Below are 21083 nucleotides of genomic sequence, written 5' to 3'. Positions count from 1 at the left end.
TCATCACTACACAACTACAACACACCTCATCACTACACAACTACAACACACCTCATCACTGCACAACTACTACACATCTACAACACACCTCATCACTACACATCTACAACACACCTCATCACTACACATCTACAACACACCTCATCCCTACACATCTACAACACACCTCATCACTACACATCTACAACACACCTCATCACTACACAACTACTACACACCTCATCACTACACAACTACAACACACCTCATCACTACACAACTACAACACACCTCATCACTACACAACTACAACACACCTCATCACTACACAACTACAACACACCTCATCACTACACATCTACAACACACCTCATCACTACACAACTACAACACACCTCATCACTACACAACTACAACACACCTCATCACTACACAACTACAACACACCTCATCACTACACAACTACAACACACCTCATCACTACACAACTACAACACACCTCATCACTACACATCTACAACACACCTCATCACTACACATCTACAACACACCTCATCCCTACACAACTACAACACACCTCATCACTACACATCTACAACACACCTCATCACTACACAACTACAACACACCTCATCACTACACATCTACAACACACCTCATCACTGCACAACTACTACACATCTACAACACACCTCATCACTACACATCTACAACACACCTCATCACTACACATCTACAACACACCTCATCACTACACAACTACAACACACCTCATCACTACACAACTACAACACACCTCATCACTACACAACTACAACACACCTCATCACTACACAACTACAACACACCTCATCCCTACACATCTACAACACACCTCATCACTACACAACTACAACACACCTCATCACTACACAACTACAACACACCTCATCACTACACAACTACAACACACCTCATCACTACACAACTACAACACACCTCATCACTACACAACTACAACACACCTCATCCCTACACATCTACAACACACCTCATCACTACACAACTACAACACACCTCATCACTGCACAACTACAACACACCTCATCACTACACAACTACAACACACCTCATCACTACACATCTACAACACACCTCATCACTACACAACTACAACACACCTCATCACTACACAACTACAACGCACCTCATCACTACACATCTACAACACACCTCATCTACAACACACCTCATCACTACACAACTACAACACACCTCATCACTACACAACTACAACACACCTCATCACTACACAACTACAACGCACCTCATCACTACACAACTACAACACACCTCATCACTACACATCTACAACACACCTCATCACTACACAACTACAACGCACCTCATCACTACACAACTACAACACACCTCATCACTACACAACTACAACACACCTCATCACTACACATCTACAACACACCTCATCACTACACAACTACAACACACCTCATCACTACACATCTACAACACACCTCATCACTACACAACTACAACACACCTCATCACTACTCAACTACTACACATCTACAACACACCTCATCACTGCACAACTACTACACATCTACAACACACCTCATCACTACACATCTACAACACACCTCATCACTGCACAACTACTACACATCTACAACACACCTCATCCCTACACAACTACAACACACCTCATCACTGCACAACTACAACACACCTCATCACTACACATCTACAACACACCTCATCACTACACATCTACAACACACCTCATCACTACACATCTACAACACACCTCATCACTACACAACTACAACACACCTCATCACTACACAACTACAACACACCTCATCACTACACAACTACAACACACCTCATCACTACACATCTACAACACACCTCATCACTACACATCTACAACACACCTCATCCCTACACATCTACAACACACCTCATCACTACACAACTACAACACACCTCATCACTACACAACTACAACACACCTCATCACTACACATCTACAACACACCTCATCACTGCACAACTACTACACATCTACAACACACCTCATCACTACACATCTACAACACACCTCATCACTGCACAACTACTACACATCTACAACACACCTCATCACTACACATCTACAACACACCTCATCACTACACATCTACAACACACCTCATCCCTACACATCTACAACACACCTCATCACTACACAACTACAACACACCTCATCACTGCACAACTACAACACACCTCATCACTACACAACTACAACGCACCTCATCACTACACAACTACAACGCACCTCATCACTACACATCTACAACACACCTCATCACTACACAACTACAACGCACCTCATCACTACACAACTACAACACACCTCATCACTACACAACTACAACACACCTCATCACTACACATCTACAACACACCTCATCACTACACATCTACAACACACCTCATCACTACACAACTACAACACACCTCATCACTACACATCTACAACACACCTCATCACTACACATCTACAACACACCTCATCACTACACATCTACAACACACCTCATCCCTACACAACTACAACACACCTCATCACTACACATCTACAACACACCTCATCACTACACATCTACAACACACCTCATCACTACACATCTACAACACACCTCATCCCTACACATCTACAACACACCTCATCACTACACATCTACAACACACCTCATCACTACACAACTACAACACACCTCATCACTACACATCTACAACACACCTCATCACTACACAACTACAACACACCTCATCACTACACAACTACAACACACCTCATCACTACACATCTACAACACACCTCATCACTACACATCTACAACACACCTCATCACTACACATCTACAACACACCTCATCACTACACATCTACAACACACCTCATCTACAACACACCTCATCACTACACAACTACAACACACCTCATCACTACACAACTACAACACACCTCATCACTACACAACTACAACGCACCTCATCACTACACATCTACAACACACCTCATCTACAACACACCTCATCACTACACAACTACAACACACCTCATCACTACACAACTACAACACACCTCATCACTACACAACTACAACGCACCTCATCACTACACAACTACAACACACCTCATCACTACACAACTACAACACACCTCATCACTACACATCTACAACACACCTCATCACTACACAACTACAACACACCTCATCACTACACAACTACAACACACCTCATCACTACACAACTACAACGCACCTCATCACTACACAACTACAACGCACCTCATCACTACACATCTACAACACACCTCATCTACAACACACCTCATCACTACACAACTACAACACACCTCATCACTACACATCTACAACACACCTCATCACTACACAACTACAACACACCTCATCACTACACATCTACAACACACCTCATCACTACACAACTACAACACACCTCATCACTGCACAACTACAACACACCTCATCACTACACATCTACAACACACCTCATCACTACACAACTACAACACACCTCATCACTACACAACTACAACACACCTCATCACTACACATCTACAACACACCTCATCCCTACACATCTACAACACACCTCATCACTACACATCTACAACACACCTCATCACTACACATCTACAACACACCTCATCACTACACAACTACAACACACCTCATCACTGCACAACTACAACACACCTCATCACTACACAACTACAACACACCTCATCACTACACATCTACAACACACCTCATCACTACACAACTACAACACACCTCATCACTACACAACTACAACGCACCTCATCACTACACATCTACAACACACCTCATCTACAACACACCTCATCACTACACAACTACAACACACCTCATCACTACACAACTACAACACACCTCATCACTACACAACTACAACGCACCTCATCACTACACAACTACAACACACCTCATCACTACACAACTACAACACACCTCATCACTACACATCTACAACACACGTCATCACTACACAACTACAACACACCTCATCACTACACATCTACAACACACCTCATCACTACACAACTACAACACACCTCATCACTACACAACTACAACACACCTCATCACTACACAACTACAACGCACCTCATCACTACACAACTACAACGCACCTCATCACTACACATCTACAACGCACCTCATCACTACACATCTACAACACACCTCATCTACAACACACCTCATCACTACACAACTACAACACACCTCATCACTACACATCTACAACACACCTCATCACTACACAACTACAACACACCTCATCACTACACATCTACAACACACCTCATCACTACACAACTACAACGCACCTCATCACTACACAACTACAACACACCTCATCACTACACAACTACAACACACCTCATCACTACACATCTACAACACACCTCATCACTACACAACTACAACACACCTCATCACTACACAACTACAACACACCTCATCACTACACATCTACAACACACCTCATCCCTACACAACTACAACACACCTCATCACTACACAACTACTACACATCTACAACACACCTCATCCCTACACATCTACAACACACCTCATCACTACACATCTACAACACACCTCATCACTACACAACTACAACACACCTCATCACTACACAACTACAACACACCTCATCACTACACAACTACAACACACCTCATCACTGCACAACTACTACACATCTACAACACACCTCATCACTACACATCTACAACACACCTCATCACTACACATCTACAACACACCTCATCCCTACACATCTACAACACACCTCATCACTACACATCTACAACACACCTCATCACTACACAACTACAACACACCTCATCACTACACAACTACAACACACCTCATCACTACACAACTACAACACACCTCATCACTACACATCTACAACACACCTCATCACTACACAACTACAACACACCTCATCACTACACAACTACAACACACCTCATCACTACACATCTACAACACACCTCATCACTACACATCTACAACACACCTCATCCCTACACAACTACAACACACCTCATCACTACACATCTACAACACACCTCATCACTACACATCTACAACACACCTCATCACTACACATCTACAACACACCTCATCACTACACATCTACAACACACCTCATCACTACACATCTACAACACACCTCATCACTACACAACTACAACACACCTCATCACTACACATCTACAACACACCTCATCACTACACATCTACAACACACCTCATCACTACACATCTACAACACACCTCATCACTACACAACTACAACACACCTCATCACTACACATCTACAACACACCTCATCACTACACATCTACAACACACCTCATCACTACACATCTACAACACACCTCATCACTGCACAACTACTACACATCTACAACACACCTCATCACTACACATCTACAACACACCTCATCACTACACATCTACAACACACCTCATCACTACACAACTACAACACACCTCATCACTACACAACTACAACACACCTCATCACTACACAACTACAACACACCTCATCACTGCACAACTACTACACATCTACAACACACCTCATCACTACACAACTACAACACACCTCATCACTACACATCTACAACACACCTCATCACTACACATCTACAACACACCTCATCCCTACACATCTACAACACACCTCATCACTACACAACTACAACACACCTCATCACTGCACAACTACAACACACCTCATCACTACACAACTACAACACACCTCATCACTACACATCTACAACACACCTCATCACTACACAACTACAACACACCTCATCACTACACAACTACAACGCACCTCATCACTACACATCTACAACACACCTCATCTACAACACACCTCATCACTACACAACTACAACACACCTCATCACTACACAACTACAACACACCTCATCACTACACAACTAAAACGCACCTCATCACTACACAACTACAACGCACCTCATCACTACACATCTACAACGCACCTCATCACTACACATCTACAACACACCTCATCACTACACAACTAAAACGCACCTCATCACTACACAACTACAACGCACCTCATCACTACACAACTACAACGCACCTCATCACTACACATCTACAACACACCTCATCACTACACATCTACAACACACCTCATCACTACACAACTACAACACACCTTATCACTACACAACTACAACACACCCCATCACTACACATCTACAACACACCTCATCACTACACAACTACAACACACCTCATCACTACACAACTACAACGCACCTCATCACTACACATCTACAACACACCTCATCACTACACATCTACAACACACCTCATCACTACACAACTACAACACACCTCATCACTACACAACTACAACACACCTCATCACTACACATCTACAACACACCTCATCTACAACACACCTCATCACTACACAACTACAACGCACCTCATCACTACACAACTACAACGCACCTCATCACTACACATCTACAACACACCTCATCACTACACAACTACAACGCACCTCATCACTACACAACTACAACACACCTCATCACTACACAACTACAACACACCTCATCACTACACATCTACAACACACCTCATCACTACACATCTACAACACACCTCATCACTACACAACTACAACACACCTCATCACTACACATCTACAACACACCTCATCACTACACATCTACAACACACCTCATCACTACACATCTACAACACACCTCATCCCTACACAACTACAACACACCTCATCACTACACATCTACAACACACCTCATCACTACACATCTACAACACACCTCATCACTACACATCTACAACACACCTCATCACTACACAACTACAACACACCTCATCCCTACACATCTACAACACACCTCATCACTACACATCTACAACACACCTCATCACTACACATCTACAACACACCTCATCAGTACACATCTACAACACACCTCATCACTACACATCTACAACACACCTCATCCCTACACATCTACAACACACCTCATCACTACACATCTACAACACACCTCATCACTACACAACTACAACACACCTCATCACTGCACAACTACAACACACCTCATCACTACACAACTACAACACACCTCATCACTACACAACTACTACACACCTCATCACTACACAACTACAACGCACCTCATCGCTACACATCTACAACACACCTCATCTACAACACACCTCATCACTACACAACTACAACACACCTCATCACTACACAACTACAACGCACCTCATCACTACACAACTACAACGCACCTCATCACTACACATCTACAACACACCTCATCACTACACAACTACAACACACCTCATCACTACACAACTACAACACACCTCATCACTACACATCTACAACACACCTCATCACTACACAACTACAACACACCTCATCACTACACATCTACAACACACCTCATCACTACACATCTACAACACACCTCATCACTACACATCTACAACACACCTCATCACTACACATCTACAACACACCTCATCACTACACAACTACAACACACCTCATCACTACACAACTACAACACACCTCATCACTACACAACTACAACACACCTCATCACTACACAACTACAACACACCTCATCACTACACAACTACAACACACCTCATCACTACACATCTACAACACACCTCATCACTACACAACTACAACACACCTCATCACTGCACAACTACAACACACCTCATCACTACACATCTACAACACACCTCATCACTACACAACTACAACACACCTCATCACTACACATCTACAACACACCTCATCACTACACAACTACAACACACCTCATCACTACACAACTACAACACACCTCATCACTGCACAACTACAACACACCTCATCCCTACACAACTACAACACACCTCATCACTACACAACTACAACACACCTCATCACTACACAACTACAACACACCTCATCACTACACAACTACAACACACCTCATCACTACACATCTACAACACACCTCATCACTACACAACTATAACACACCTCATCACTACACAACTAAACAGACTGTATGAAACTGAATGATTGTGTGTTGCAGGTTGGAGGCGGAGCTCGTCGGATTGGAAAGTGGAGGCTTGTGTCAGAGAGTAGAACACACTACTGTGAGCACACACACACAGACACACACACACTGATTACAGTAGTCCTATTAAAGATTACAGATTACATTTATTACATGAAACTAAATAATCATGATGTTGTTATTGTAGCTGTTACAACCTCTACTGCCTGTAATGACCTCTGCTGCCTGTAATGACCTCTGCTGCCTGTAATGACCTCTGCCGCCTGTAATGACCTCTGCCGCTTGTAATGACCTCTGCCGCCTGTAATGACCTCTGCCGCTTGTAATGACCTCTGCCGCTTGTAACGACCTCTGCCGCTTGTAACGACCTCTGCCGCTTGTAACGACCTCTGCCGCTTGTAATGACCTCTGCCGCTTGTAACGACCTCTGCCGCTTGTAATGACCTCTGCCGCTTGTAATGACCTCTGCCGCTTGTAATGATCTCTGCCAATTGTAACAAACTCTGTAGACTATAGCGACCTTTGACACTTGTAATTAACACTGCCACCTGTCGGTGGTGCTAGTAGGACATAAGAATGCTTCTCTAGTTTAATATTTTATTTTACTTTGTATTTTCAGTTGCAATTTATCTGTTTCCTGTTAGACTACAGTGACTATAATTGCGAAGTTGAACTTCCTGTTTCTGTCTCTGCCTGCAGGTGTCATCAGGATCAGTTAAAGGTACATTTCTTCTTCTCTTGTCTTTGTTTGTGTCATTGTTTCGTCCTCTCCTTCGTTCACTGTGTCTCTCTGATCAGCTGTAGAGGTCAAAGGTCACAGCAGCCGTCAGCAGACCAGGCCAGCCACAACCTCAGGTCAGATAGTTCAAGGTGAGACTCTACTGGACTCTACTGTGTTCTGTAATCAGATTACATTACTGGGATTATAGTAATCCTATTTCTGTAACTGTTTAGAGATTACAGTAGTTAGATTACAAATCATATTACAGTTATCGGATTGTATAATCAAGTTATATTTATCGCAGTAGAGTAATCATATAACAGTAGTCAAAGGTCAAAGGTCAAAGAAAACTTTATTATCCCCGAGGGGCAATTTGTTGTGCAGCCAGCAATCTCACACATAAAAAAAAACAAAAAAAACAGACACATAATGACAGCAGAAGTACAACAACTACATTCAAAGTTAAAGTGCCTTATTTAGGAGGCCAATGGCAGTTGGAACAAAAGAGTTCCTTAGCCTATTGGTCCTGCAGGTAACTTGGCTGTACCTGCAGCCAGACGGAAGCAACCTGAACTCTCCGTGCAGAGGGTAGCTGGGATCAGCCAGGACTGACTGGGCCCTCTTTAAGATCCCAGCCTGGTACAAGAACGTCAAGTCATTTAATGTTAGGCCGGCAATTTTGCTGCACACTTTAACTATGTTATGAAGCCGGCTTTTGTTTATAAGGGTGATTGACCCATACCAGCTGATAAATGAAAATGTTAAAACAGATTCTAAAAAACAAGAATAAAACATTTTCATAAACGTGTTGTCCACATTAAAAGCCCAAAGTTTCCGATAAAAGTGCATTCTCTGGTGGGCTTTCTAGTCAGATTACATTAGACAGAATACAGAGGTTAGATTACACTTCACAAATGACAAATTATAGCAATAACATAACAGATTACAGTAGTCAGATTGCAGTAGTCAGATTACAGTAGTCATGCAACAGTAGAGATATAATAACAGTTGGGTTACAGTAATCAAATTACAGTATTCAGATTACAGAAATTATATTACTCTGCCCATGTTAGTCACAATATGGTGTTAAAATACAGTCAGATTACAGATTACTGTGATCATATTACAATTTAATCAGATTACAATATAAACAGAATACAGTAAATAGAGTACAGTAGTCAGATTGCAATAATAAAATGAAAGCAGTCAGTTAACTAAAATTCATATAGATTATAATATGAACTGAATAAAGTAAATAAACTACTATGATCAGATTAGAGCGGTCAGATGACTGTAACCAGATTAGAGCATTCAGATGACTGTAATCAGATTAGAGCGGTCAGATGACTGTAATCAGATTAGAGCGGTCAGAAGACTGTAATCAGATTAGAGCGGTCAGATGACTGTAATCAGATTAGAGCATTCAGATGACTGTAACCAGATTAGAGCATTCAGATGACTGTAACCAGATTAGAGCATTCAGATGACTGTAACCAGATTAGAGCATTCAGATGACTGTAACCAGATTAGAGCATTCAGATGACTGTAATCAGATTAGAGCATTCAGATGACTGTAACCAGATTAGAGCATTCAGATGACTGTAATCAGATTAGAGCATTCAGATGACTGTAACCAGATTAGAGCGGTCAGAAGACTGTAATCAGATTAGAGCGGTCAGAAGACTGTAATCAGATTAGAGCGGTCAGAAGACTGTAATCAGATTACAGTGAGTCTGAATGGATCAAAGAGGAATCAGTGAAGTGTTGTGATGACCTTCTGATGACCTCAGAGCTTCAGTCTGTACTCTGTCTCTGTGCCCGCCTCCTCTCTTTCCCATTAACCTTTGCAGAGGTCAAAGTTCACAAAAACCCTCGAGTGAACAAACCGAAAGAGGCGACGGACGAGATGAAGAGAGGTGAGGAGCCCTTGACCCTGAATCATTCATAACAACTGGTCATCAGTTTGTTGACGTCCTGCTGATGGAAGCGCCACAGCTGTCAGTGATGATGATGATGGTGATGATGATGATCAGAGTGTATAGAGAACAGTAATGTTCAGCTCATGCAGGAAGTAACCTGACCCTGTGAATAACGTCTGAGTGGTAGTTTTCTGACTTGCAACAGTTTTAAGTTTTAACTTGGTCAGATTAATGATGACGATCGGAGAGAAGCAGTCGTCAGGTCTCGGTCGCGTCCCGCTAACAAACACTCATTGAACCTGAATAAACTGAACAGCAGAGTGTGAACTGTAAACATGGGATGAGACGTGTAAATATAACAAATATAGAACTTAAAATCAGGCTGCATTCACACCTGTCCTGTTGGTTTGTGGTGAGAAGGTGTTCGACCTGGATGTGAAGCAACTGCAGTCACATGACACATTGTTTGGGTTAAACATGAGCATGTTACAGTCCTGGAGGATTATTCATGTGCACCTCCTCCTGTACTGCCTTAATATGCACATTCAGCACATCCAATGCATCAAAACATTGTTTTCTAGTTGGAGCCGCGCCTCGTTTTCAAACTGTATGCTTTGACTAAAATGAACAATGACAGCAATATAGTCCACGATGAGCAGCGCTAAAATCAACCTGCGTAGTTGTCCCTCCATTGTGACATTAGAAAGTGTCACATTTATCTTGCAAGTGTACTCTTCTTCAACGTTTGCTTTACTTCCTGGATTTTTCCCACATGGAAATTCTGACCAATCAAGAGCAGCTTTCTCACACAAGGCATTTGATCTGGTCCTCTTGTAAATGCTGCCGTGAGAACACGAACCAACTCTAGGCAATTATACAACTTTGGAACAACATGAGTCCCTGATTCAGACCAGAGGAGACCACTCTAGGGCTGACAGCAGCCTGAGACACTGAACCAGACAAACATGGACGCCTCCCGTCAGACCACATCTGCTGTTAGAGTAAAGAGGTCTTAGTGGACCAACCACAGACCTGGTCAACAATCAACTGGACTCTGTTAGTGCAAAGGTGAGATAGAAGTGGGCGGAGCCTCTACGGAGACAGTTTGGTCCAGGTGTTGTGAGTCAGGCGCTGAATGTTGAACCTGGTCTACGTTCTCCCAGCATGCACTGCACGACTGCTTCTCCTGCTGTCCACAGGAAGTGAGTAGAGTGTGTTGAGACGTCCTGTGGACACAAGCAGCATCAGGAGGTCAAAGGTCACAGCAGGTAGACAGGTGACATCAGCAGGAATAATTCAGGTTCATGTCTGACATTTAACCACCTGTCTGTGTGTGTGTCTTTCTGTGTCTTGAGTGTGTGTGAGTCTTTAACTCTGTGTGTGTGTGTCTGTCTGTGTGTCTGAGTGTGTGTGAGTCTTTAACTGTGTGTGTGTGTGTGTGTGTGTGTGTGTGTTTTGTTCACCCTGTGTGACTCCGCCCCTAACCCCGCCCCTCTCCAGCGATGTACTCGGTGGAGATTAAGGTGGAGCGGGACAAAGTGACGGGGGAGACCAGGGTTCTGTCCACTAACACCACACTTCCTGTTGACCTGTCTCACCAAGGGGTCAAAGTGTACGAGGACGAGAGGAAAGGTGACGTCACAGGAAACAGAATGATTAAACTGAAACCTGACTGAACAGCAGGAGGAGGTCTGGAGTCTGATCCTGATCCTGATCTGGACTCTGATCCTGGTCTGGACTCTGATCTTGATCTGGACTCTGATCTTGGTCTGGACTCTGATCCTGGTCTGGACTCTGATCCTGATCCTGGTCTGGACTCTGATCCTGGTCTGGACTCTGATCCTGATCTTGGTCTGCACACTGATCTTGATCCTGGTCTGGACTCTGATCCTGATCCTGGTCTGGACTCTGATCCTGATCCTGGTCTGGACTCTGATCCCGATCCTGGTCTGGATTCTGATCCTGATCCTGGTCTGGACTCTGATCCTGGTCTGGACTTTGATCCTGATCTTGGTCTGCACACTGATCTTGATCCTGGTCTGGACTCTGATCCTGATCTGGAGTCTGATCCTGATCCTGGTCTAGAGTCTGATCCTGATCCTGATCTGGACTCTGATCTTGGTCTGGACTCTGATCCTGATCTGGAGTCTGATCCTGATCCTGGTCTAGAGTCTGATCCTAATCCTGATCTGGACTCTGATCCTGATCCTGGTCTGGACTCTGATCCTGGTCTGCACTTTGATCCTGATCTTGGTCTGCACACTGATCTTGATCCTGGTCTGGACTCTGATCCTGATCCTGGTCTGGACTCTGATCCTGGTCTGGACTTTGATCCTGATCTTGGTCTGCACACTGATCTTGATCCTGGTCTGGACTCTGATCCTGGTCTGGGCTCTGATCTTGATCCGGACTCTGATCCTGGTCTGGAGTCTGATCCTGATCCCGGTCTGGACTCTGATCCCGGTCTGGACTCTGATCCTGGTCTGGACTTTGATCCTGATCTTGGTCTGCACACTGATCCTGATCCTGGTCTGGACTCTGATCCTGATCCTGGTCTGGACTCTGATCCCGATCCTGGTCTGGATTCTGATCCTGATCCTGGTCTGGACTCTGTTCCTGGTCTGGATTCTGATCTTGATCCTGGTCTGTACTCTGATCCTGGTCTAGACTCTGATCCGATCTGGACTCTTATCCCGATCCTGGTGTGGACTCTGATCTTGATCCTGATCTGGAGTCTGATCCTGGTCTGGAGTCTGATCCTGATCCTGACTCTGATCCTGATCCTGATCTGGACTCTGATCCCGATCCTGGTGTGGACTCTGATCTTGATCCTGATCCTGGTCTGACCCTGATCCTGGTCTGGATTCTGATCCTGATCTGGACTCTGATCCCGATCCTGGTCTGGACTCTGATCCCAATCCTGGTCTGGACTCTGATCTTGATCTGGACTCTGATCTTGATCCGGACTCTGATCCTGGTCTGGACTCTGATCCTGATCCTGGTCTGGACTCTGATCCTGGTCTGGACTTTGATCCTGATCTTGGTCTGCACACTGATCTTGATCCTGGTCTGGACTCTGATCCTGGTCTGGGCTCTGATCTTGATCCGGACTCTGATCCTGGTCTGGAGTCTGATCCTGATCCCGGTCTGGACTCTGATCCCGGTCTGGACTCTGATCCTGGTCTGGACTTTGATCCTGATCTTGGTCTGCACACTGATCCTGATCCTGGTCTGGACTCTGATCCTGATCCTGGTCTGGACTCTGATCCCGATCCTGGTCTGGATTCTGATCCTGATCCTGGTCTGGACTCTGTTCCTGGTCTGGATTCTGATCTTGATCCTGGTCTGTACTCTGATCCTGGTCTAGACTCTGATCCGATCTGGACTCTTATCCCGATCCTGGTGTGGACTCTGATCTTGATCCTGATCTGGAGTCTGATCCTGGTCTGGAGTCTGATCCTGATCCTGACTCTGATCCTGATCCTGATCTGGACTCTGATCCCGATCCTGGTGTGGACTCTGATCTTGATCCTGATCCTGGTCTGACCCTGATCCTGGTCTGGATTCTGATCCTGATCTGGACTCTGATCCCGATCCTGGTCTGGACTCTGATCCCAATCCTGGTCTGGACTCTGATCTTGATCTGGACTCTGATCTTGATCCGGACTCTGATCCTGGTCTGGACTCTGATCCTGATCCTGGTCTGGACTCTGATCTGCAGTCTGATCCTCATCCTGGTCTTTAGTCTGATCCCGATCCTGATCTGGACTCTGATCCCAATCCTGGTCTGTACTCTGATCCTGGTCCTGGTCTGCACTCTGATCCCGATCCTGGTTTGGACTCTGATCTTGATCCTGATCTGGACTCTGATCTTGATCCGGACTCTGATCTTGATCCTGGTCTGGACTCTGATCCTGATCTGGAGTCTGATCCTGATCCTGGTCTAGAGTCTGATCCTGATCCTGATCTGGACTCTGATCTTGGTCTGGACTCGGATCCTGATCTTGGTCTGGACTCGGATCCTGATCCTGGTCTAGACTCTGATCCTGGTCTGGACTCTGATCTTGATCCTGATCTGGACTCTGATCTTGATTCTGGTCTGCAGTCTGATCCTGATCTTGTCTCTCTGTCCCTCAGTGGTCCACGAGATGAACGGTGAAGACGGCGTCCAGCTGCTCAGCTCCTCCGAGGTCGAAGACCTGATCCATAAAGCCGACGAGGCCTCGATGATGTCGCAGACTGTTGCCACGGTGACTTCCCTCCCGACAGCGGAGGTCCAGGAGGAGGTGGTTCCCGAGCTGCCACCACCAACGGAGATCACCGGGCTGGAAACCAAAGTGGGCGGTGAGCCGAGCATGGCCGAGGCCAGCGCCGAGAACCCCGTCACCATGGTGTTCATGGGATACCAGAGCGTGGAGGACGAGGATGAGACCAGGAAGGTTCTGGGTCTGCAGGGGACGGTGAAGGCAGAGCTCGTGCTCATCGATGACGCCAACGGGAAAACGTCACCGGGCGGAGAGAAGGAGGAGGCAGTGGTTGGCACTCAGACACCAGCTCCGCCTCCAGCTGCCTCCTCCGCCCCACCGCCCTCCACCAAACCTCCAGGGACACAGCCGGCGGCGAGCAATGGTGAGACGGCAGAGGAGGTGAAGGGAGGAGCGGTGGAGATAAAGAAGGAGAAACAGCCGTGTAAGTGCTGCAGCATCATGTGATCCTGCAGAAAGTCAAATCATACAAGAATAAAAAGGACGGAGACTTTTCAGGACACAGACTCCACCCACTGCCCTCAGCCCCGCCTCTAACAACATGACATCATTTCCTGTTTCTTCATTCTCCTGTTTTATAAAACCTCTCTTTACTTTTTCTATTTCCCTGAAACCTTTTTACTTTTGTACTCCTCCTGTCTGCTCGATGCATCTGATTAGCATTAGCATTAGCATTAGCCACGCAGTCGTCACTGTGAAATCAGACAGTTAATAATTCTAGAGTTTGTATTTATTTGATTTTGTAAGTTCCTGTTTGTTTTTAGTTTTAAAAAGAAAATAAACTGATCTGACCGACAAGTCGACCCTGAACGCACCACGCTGACTCTGGATCATTCTGTTGGTACACACACATCACTTTCATCACCTTCATCACCTTCATCAAACACATCATCTTCATCACACACATCACCTTCATCACACACATCACCTTTATCACACACATCACCTTCATCACACACATCATCTTCATCACACACATCATCTTCATCACACACATCACCTTCATCAGCTTCATCACACACATCACCATCACACACATCATCTTCATCACACACATCACCTTCATCACACACACATCATCTTCATCACCTTCATCATCTTCATCACACACATCATCTTCATCACACACATCACCTTCATCAGCTTCATCACACACATCGCCATCACACACATCACCTTCATCACACACATCACCTTCATCATCTTCATCACACACATCACCATCACACACATCATCTTCATCACACACATCACCTTCATCACACACACATCATCTTCATCACCTTCATCATCTTCATCACACACATCATCTTCCTCACACACATTACCTTCATCACCTTCATCACACACATTATCTTCATCACCTTCATCTTCATCACACGCATCACCTTCATCTTCATCACACACATCACCTTCATCACACATCATCTTCATCACCTTCATCATCTTCATCACACACATCACCTTCATCACACATCATCTTCATCACCTTCATCATCTTCATCACACACATCACCTTCATCACACACATCATCTTCATCACCTTCATCATCTTCATCACACACATCACCTTCATCACACACATCACCTTCATCATCTTCATCATCTTCATCACACACATCACCTTCATCACACACATCACCTTCATCACACACATCATCTTCATCACCTTCATCATCTTCATCACACACATCACCTTCATCACACACATCACCTTCATCATCTTCATCATCTTCATCACACACATCATCTTCATCACACACATCACCTTCATCACACACATCATCTTCATCACCTTCATCATCTTCATCACACACATCACCTTCATCACACACATCACCTTCATCATCTTCATCATCTTCATCACACACATCATCTTCATCACACACATCACCTTCATCACACACATCATCTTCATCACCTTCATCATCTTCATCACACACATCACCTTCATCACACACATCACCTTCATCACACACATCACCTTCATCATCTTCATCACACACATCACCTTCATCATCTTCATCACACACATCACCTTCATCACCTTCATTAGCAGTGTTAATTCGTTGACAAAAATTTTGCGTCAACAATCTTTTGTCCACGACGAGACGATGACGACCTAAAACTAGATCTTAATAATAGAAACAAAGACGAAATCTGCACGGTGGTGTTAGCACGCTAACATCAGCATGCTAACACACTGGTTGACTGTGACCTCTTCTCGGGGCAGCCATGTTTGTGTGACTCAGCAACAATCGCTTATTTAATTCACAACATCATGTGACCTGTGACATCATCGTCTAGAGCAGTTGGCAGGTGTGATCACTCCGTCTGCCATCCACCATCCTCATCCTCCATCTTCCTCCATCAGCTCCTGTCTCTCTGTACATGTCTTCTGTGATGGACAGAGTTGAAGTGAAGCAGTGAGACGTCCTTAGAGACGTCCTCGCGTCACATTAAAATGGCTTCCTGTCTTCCATCAACAGATCTGAACTGATCTGCTGACGCACCGTTGCCATGGTAACCACATAACAAAGATGGCCGACTGAAGACAGAGATGTAAGTGAAGACAGGAAGAGATGGCCGGTCCTGGTTTGGATCAAAGAAACAGTGAGGGGCAGGAGGCCGATCAATTCCCGATCAATACCTGATCAATATGTTAGATCCCTGTCAGAGTTCTGAGGATGGACTGATGATGATGATGAGAATAAAGACTTTGCTTCATCACTGCCGTCTGCTGTCTGTTCTCTGTCACACATGGGGTACTGTAGGGGGGTTTCCTACTGAGACATCAATGCAGGTCACTCATTGGTTGTTTAAGGTTGAGGAGGGGGTGTGGCCTCATGTAGAGACGTTGACAGGAAGTGACCGCCATGAGACGGCGCATCATCTCTAGTCAACGACTCTCTGTACTTCGTTCTGATTTGCAGCTTTTCAGACTTATTTTGTGGCTGAATATAATTTGTAGCTTCTTAAAATCTGAATGAGGATAGTGATAGTGAGATACTGGCTCCAGTGATGAAACAAAACCAGCATCAGATGGACTGTATTCATAATCAATACGCCACAATAATATAAATAACCAGCGCCAATTCATCAGTCAATGAGAATGTGTGTGGGGGCGGGGCATAAGCACATACAGCCAGCAGCAGCAGCGACCCACCGTCTGACACCGGCACACTGTGAGGACAGAAACAGAGGGCTCTGTGGGGACGGAGCACCTGCTGCAGCAAGCCAACAGTGGTCATTTTGACTTGACCAGCTGACCTCACTACAAGCTGATTGGCTGTTGAAACAGGTGACGTGCTTTAAAACCAGCAGGGTGTCAGATGACATCATCAGCTGGCTTGAGTCGAGCTCAGACCGGCCAGTTCACACCAGTGACACTTTTCTCTTCTCACCATTTTGGTCTGATGGTGGACGATGTGAACGCAGCCTCCATCTTTCATTCCCTCTTGAAAAAGTCAGTGTTGTGATATTTGCTCAGATCCAGAGACGTGTTTATTAGTCTGTCATGTTGAGGAGCCGTGTTCACAAATATCCTGAGAATCGTCACAGAGCTGAGAACTGTCAGTCAGAGGTCAGAGGTCAGGAGTGATTCAGGAAAGTTCTGTGAGTGATGAAGGGACAGAAACTGTGACCTCAGTGAGGAGGTGTGGTCGACCCTGTTGTTAGGTGTGATGTGATTGGTTGTCAGAGACACGCCCCTCTGTGAGCCTGTAAGGTGTGAGGACACCCAGTGGACATGAGATGAACTGCAGACTGTGACAGTGTCAGTGTTAGTGTGATCACTGCTGATGAAGGTTGAGACAGACTCAACTCATCACTGCTGCTCTGACCTCACATACCTCAGTGATGATGTCATCATTTTGTTTCTGACGTTACAGAGTCAGCTGGGAAATGTGTGTGTATCCCTGATGACATCATCTGATCTGCAGCAGGAGCTCCATGAGGAACTTTTATCTTCACCAGGACCTCGTCTGAACTTAAGACTTAACTTTAAGGGGAAATTCTAAGGAAACGTCACAGTCCTAAGGATTTTCTCAGAATTCTGTCGTTAGATGAAACTCTGTGTACGAGGAAGCTTTGTGAATACGACGCCAGGTCTTTTAAACATGTGTCTCTACACCAGTCTGAGAAACTGTTGGCCCGTTGGTTTGTTTACATCGTCTCCATGACGACACACAGAGCCAACTGTAAACAGGCCAGAGGTCATGTGACACAAACTTTGTTAAAAAAGTCAGCCGTGACTCATATTGTGAAGGAGCTGTTAACACGTCCACAGGAAGTTCCTCGAACCTGAATGACACCACCGTATCCAACACGTCTCCATCTAAACTGAAGTTATTGTTCTTGGCCCCAAACAACTCAGAGACTCTTTATCTGATGACATAGTTTCTCTAGATGGCATTGCTCTGGCCTCTAGCACTACCATAAGAAACCTCGGAGTAATATTTGATCAAGATTTGTCTTTTAATTCTCATTTAAAACAAACCTCACGGACTGCATTTTTTCATCTGCGTAATATTGTGAAAATTAGGCCTATCCTGACCCGAAAAGATGCAGAAAAATTGGTCCACGCTTTTGTTACCTCAAGGCTGGATTACTGTAACTCTCTATTATCAGGTAGCTCTAGTAAGTCCTTAAAAACTCTCCAGCTAATTCAGAATGCAGCAGCACGTGTACTAACAGGAACTAAGAAACGACATCATATTTCTCCTGTTTTAGCTTCTCTGCACTGGCTCCCTGTAAAATCCAGAATTGAATTTAAAATCCTACTGTTAACTTATAAAGCTCTAAATGGTCAAGCTCCGTCATATCTTAGAGAGCTCATAGTGCCATATTATCCCACCAGAACACTGCGCTCTGAGAACGCAGGGTTACTCGTGGTCCCTAAAGTCTCCAAAAGTAGATCAGGAGCCAGAGCCTTCAGCTATCAGGCTCCTCTCCTGTGGAATCATCTTCCTGTTACGGTCCGGGAGGCAGACACCGTCTCCACATTTAAGACTAGACTTAAGACTTTCCTCTTTGATAAAGCTTATAGTTAGGGCTGGCTCAGGCTTGCCCTGTACCAGCCCCTAGTTAGGCTGACTTAGGCCTAGTCTGCCGGAGGACCCCCCTATAATACACCGGGCACCTTCTCTCTCTCTCTCTCTCTCTCTCTCTCTCTCGTATTCTATTACTACATCTTGCTAACTCGGCCATTCTGGATGTCACTAACTCGGCTTCTTCTCCGGAGCCTTTGTGCTCCACTGTCTCTCAGATTAACTCATATCACAGCGGTGCCTGGACAGCGTGACGTGTGTGGTTGTGCTGCTGCCGTGGTCCTGCCAGATGCCTCCTGCTGCTGCTGCCATCATTAGTCATTAGTCATACTTCTACTGTTATTATACACATATGACTATTGTCACACATGTATACTGTCTGATATTAATACATACTTTCAACATATTGTACCACAGTAGCCAGAACTATAACTATAATATTATTACTTTCAATAATGTTGTTGTAAGCTACTGTTATTACCTGCATCTCTCTCTCTCTCTCTCTCTCTCTGTCTCTCTCTCTCTCTCTCTCTGTCTCTCTGTCTCTCTCTCTGTCTCATTGTGTCATGTGGATTACTGTTAATTTATTATGCTGATCTGTTCTGTACGACATCTATTGCACGTCTGTCCGTCCTGGAAGAGGGATCCCTCCTCAGTTGCTCTTCCTGAGGTTTCTACCGTTTTTTCCCCGTTAAAGGGTTTTTTGGGGAGTTTTTCCTGATCAGCTGTGAGGGTCATAAGGACAGAGGGATGTCGTATGCTGTAAAGCCCTGTGAGGCAAATTGTGATTTGTGATATTGGGCTTTATAAATAAAATTGAAATAAAATTGAATTGAATTGAATCTAAACATGAATCAGCTGATTGTATGATGTCATCATCAGATGGTGGTGAATGGCGTCAGGGAGATGATGTCATGAGGAA

At 44.8% G+C, this 21083-nt stretch overlaps 1 protein-coding gene across 6 annotated transcripts in view; it reads left to right on the top strand.

The window, feature by feature from the left end:
• The window catches only part of palm1a (paralemmin 1a), a 29311-nt gene extending 11468 nt beyond the window's left edge, over window positions 1-17843 (top strand). Inside the window, exons 5-11 of one of the 6 annotated variants that reach the window (XM_078168410.1) lie at window positions 8224-8287; window positions 8908-8929; window positions 9007-9078; window positions 10780-10845; window positions 12349-12480; window positions 14986-15537; window positions 17603-17843. In XM_078168410.1, the coding sequence (XP_078024536.1) occupies window positions 8224-8287; window positions 8908-8929; window positions 9007-9078; window positions 10780-10845; window positions 12349-12480; window positions 14986-15537; window positions 17603-17613 (919 nt within the window). In that variant the 3' untranslated portion in view covers window positions 17614-17843. Of the gene's footprint in view, window positions 1-8223; window positions 8288-8907; window positions 8930-9006; window positions 9079-10779; window positions 10846-12348; window positions 12481-14985 lie in introns of all 6 variants that reach the window. The other 5 variants (XM_078168409.1, XM_078168411.1, XM_078168412.1 and 2 more) reach the window with 5 other exon arrangements.
• Window positions 17844-21083: the final 3240 nt, after the last annotated feature.

The sequence above is a fragment of the Epinephelus lanceolatus genome, chromosome 6 (genome assembly GCF_041903045.1).
Source record: "Epinephelus lanceolatus isolate andai-2023 chromosome 6, ASM4190304v1, whole genome shotgun sequence".
NCBI classification, from domain to species: domain Eukaryota; kingdom Metazoa; phylum Chordata; class Actinopteri; order Perciformes; family Serranidae; genus Epinephelus; species Epinephelus lanceolatus.
This window is presented reverse-complemented; position numbering and strand designations above follow the sequence as displayed.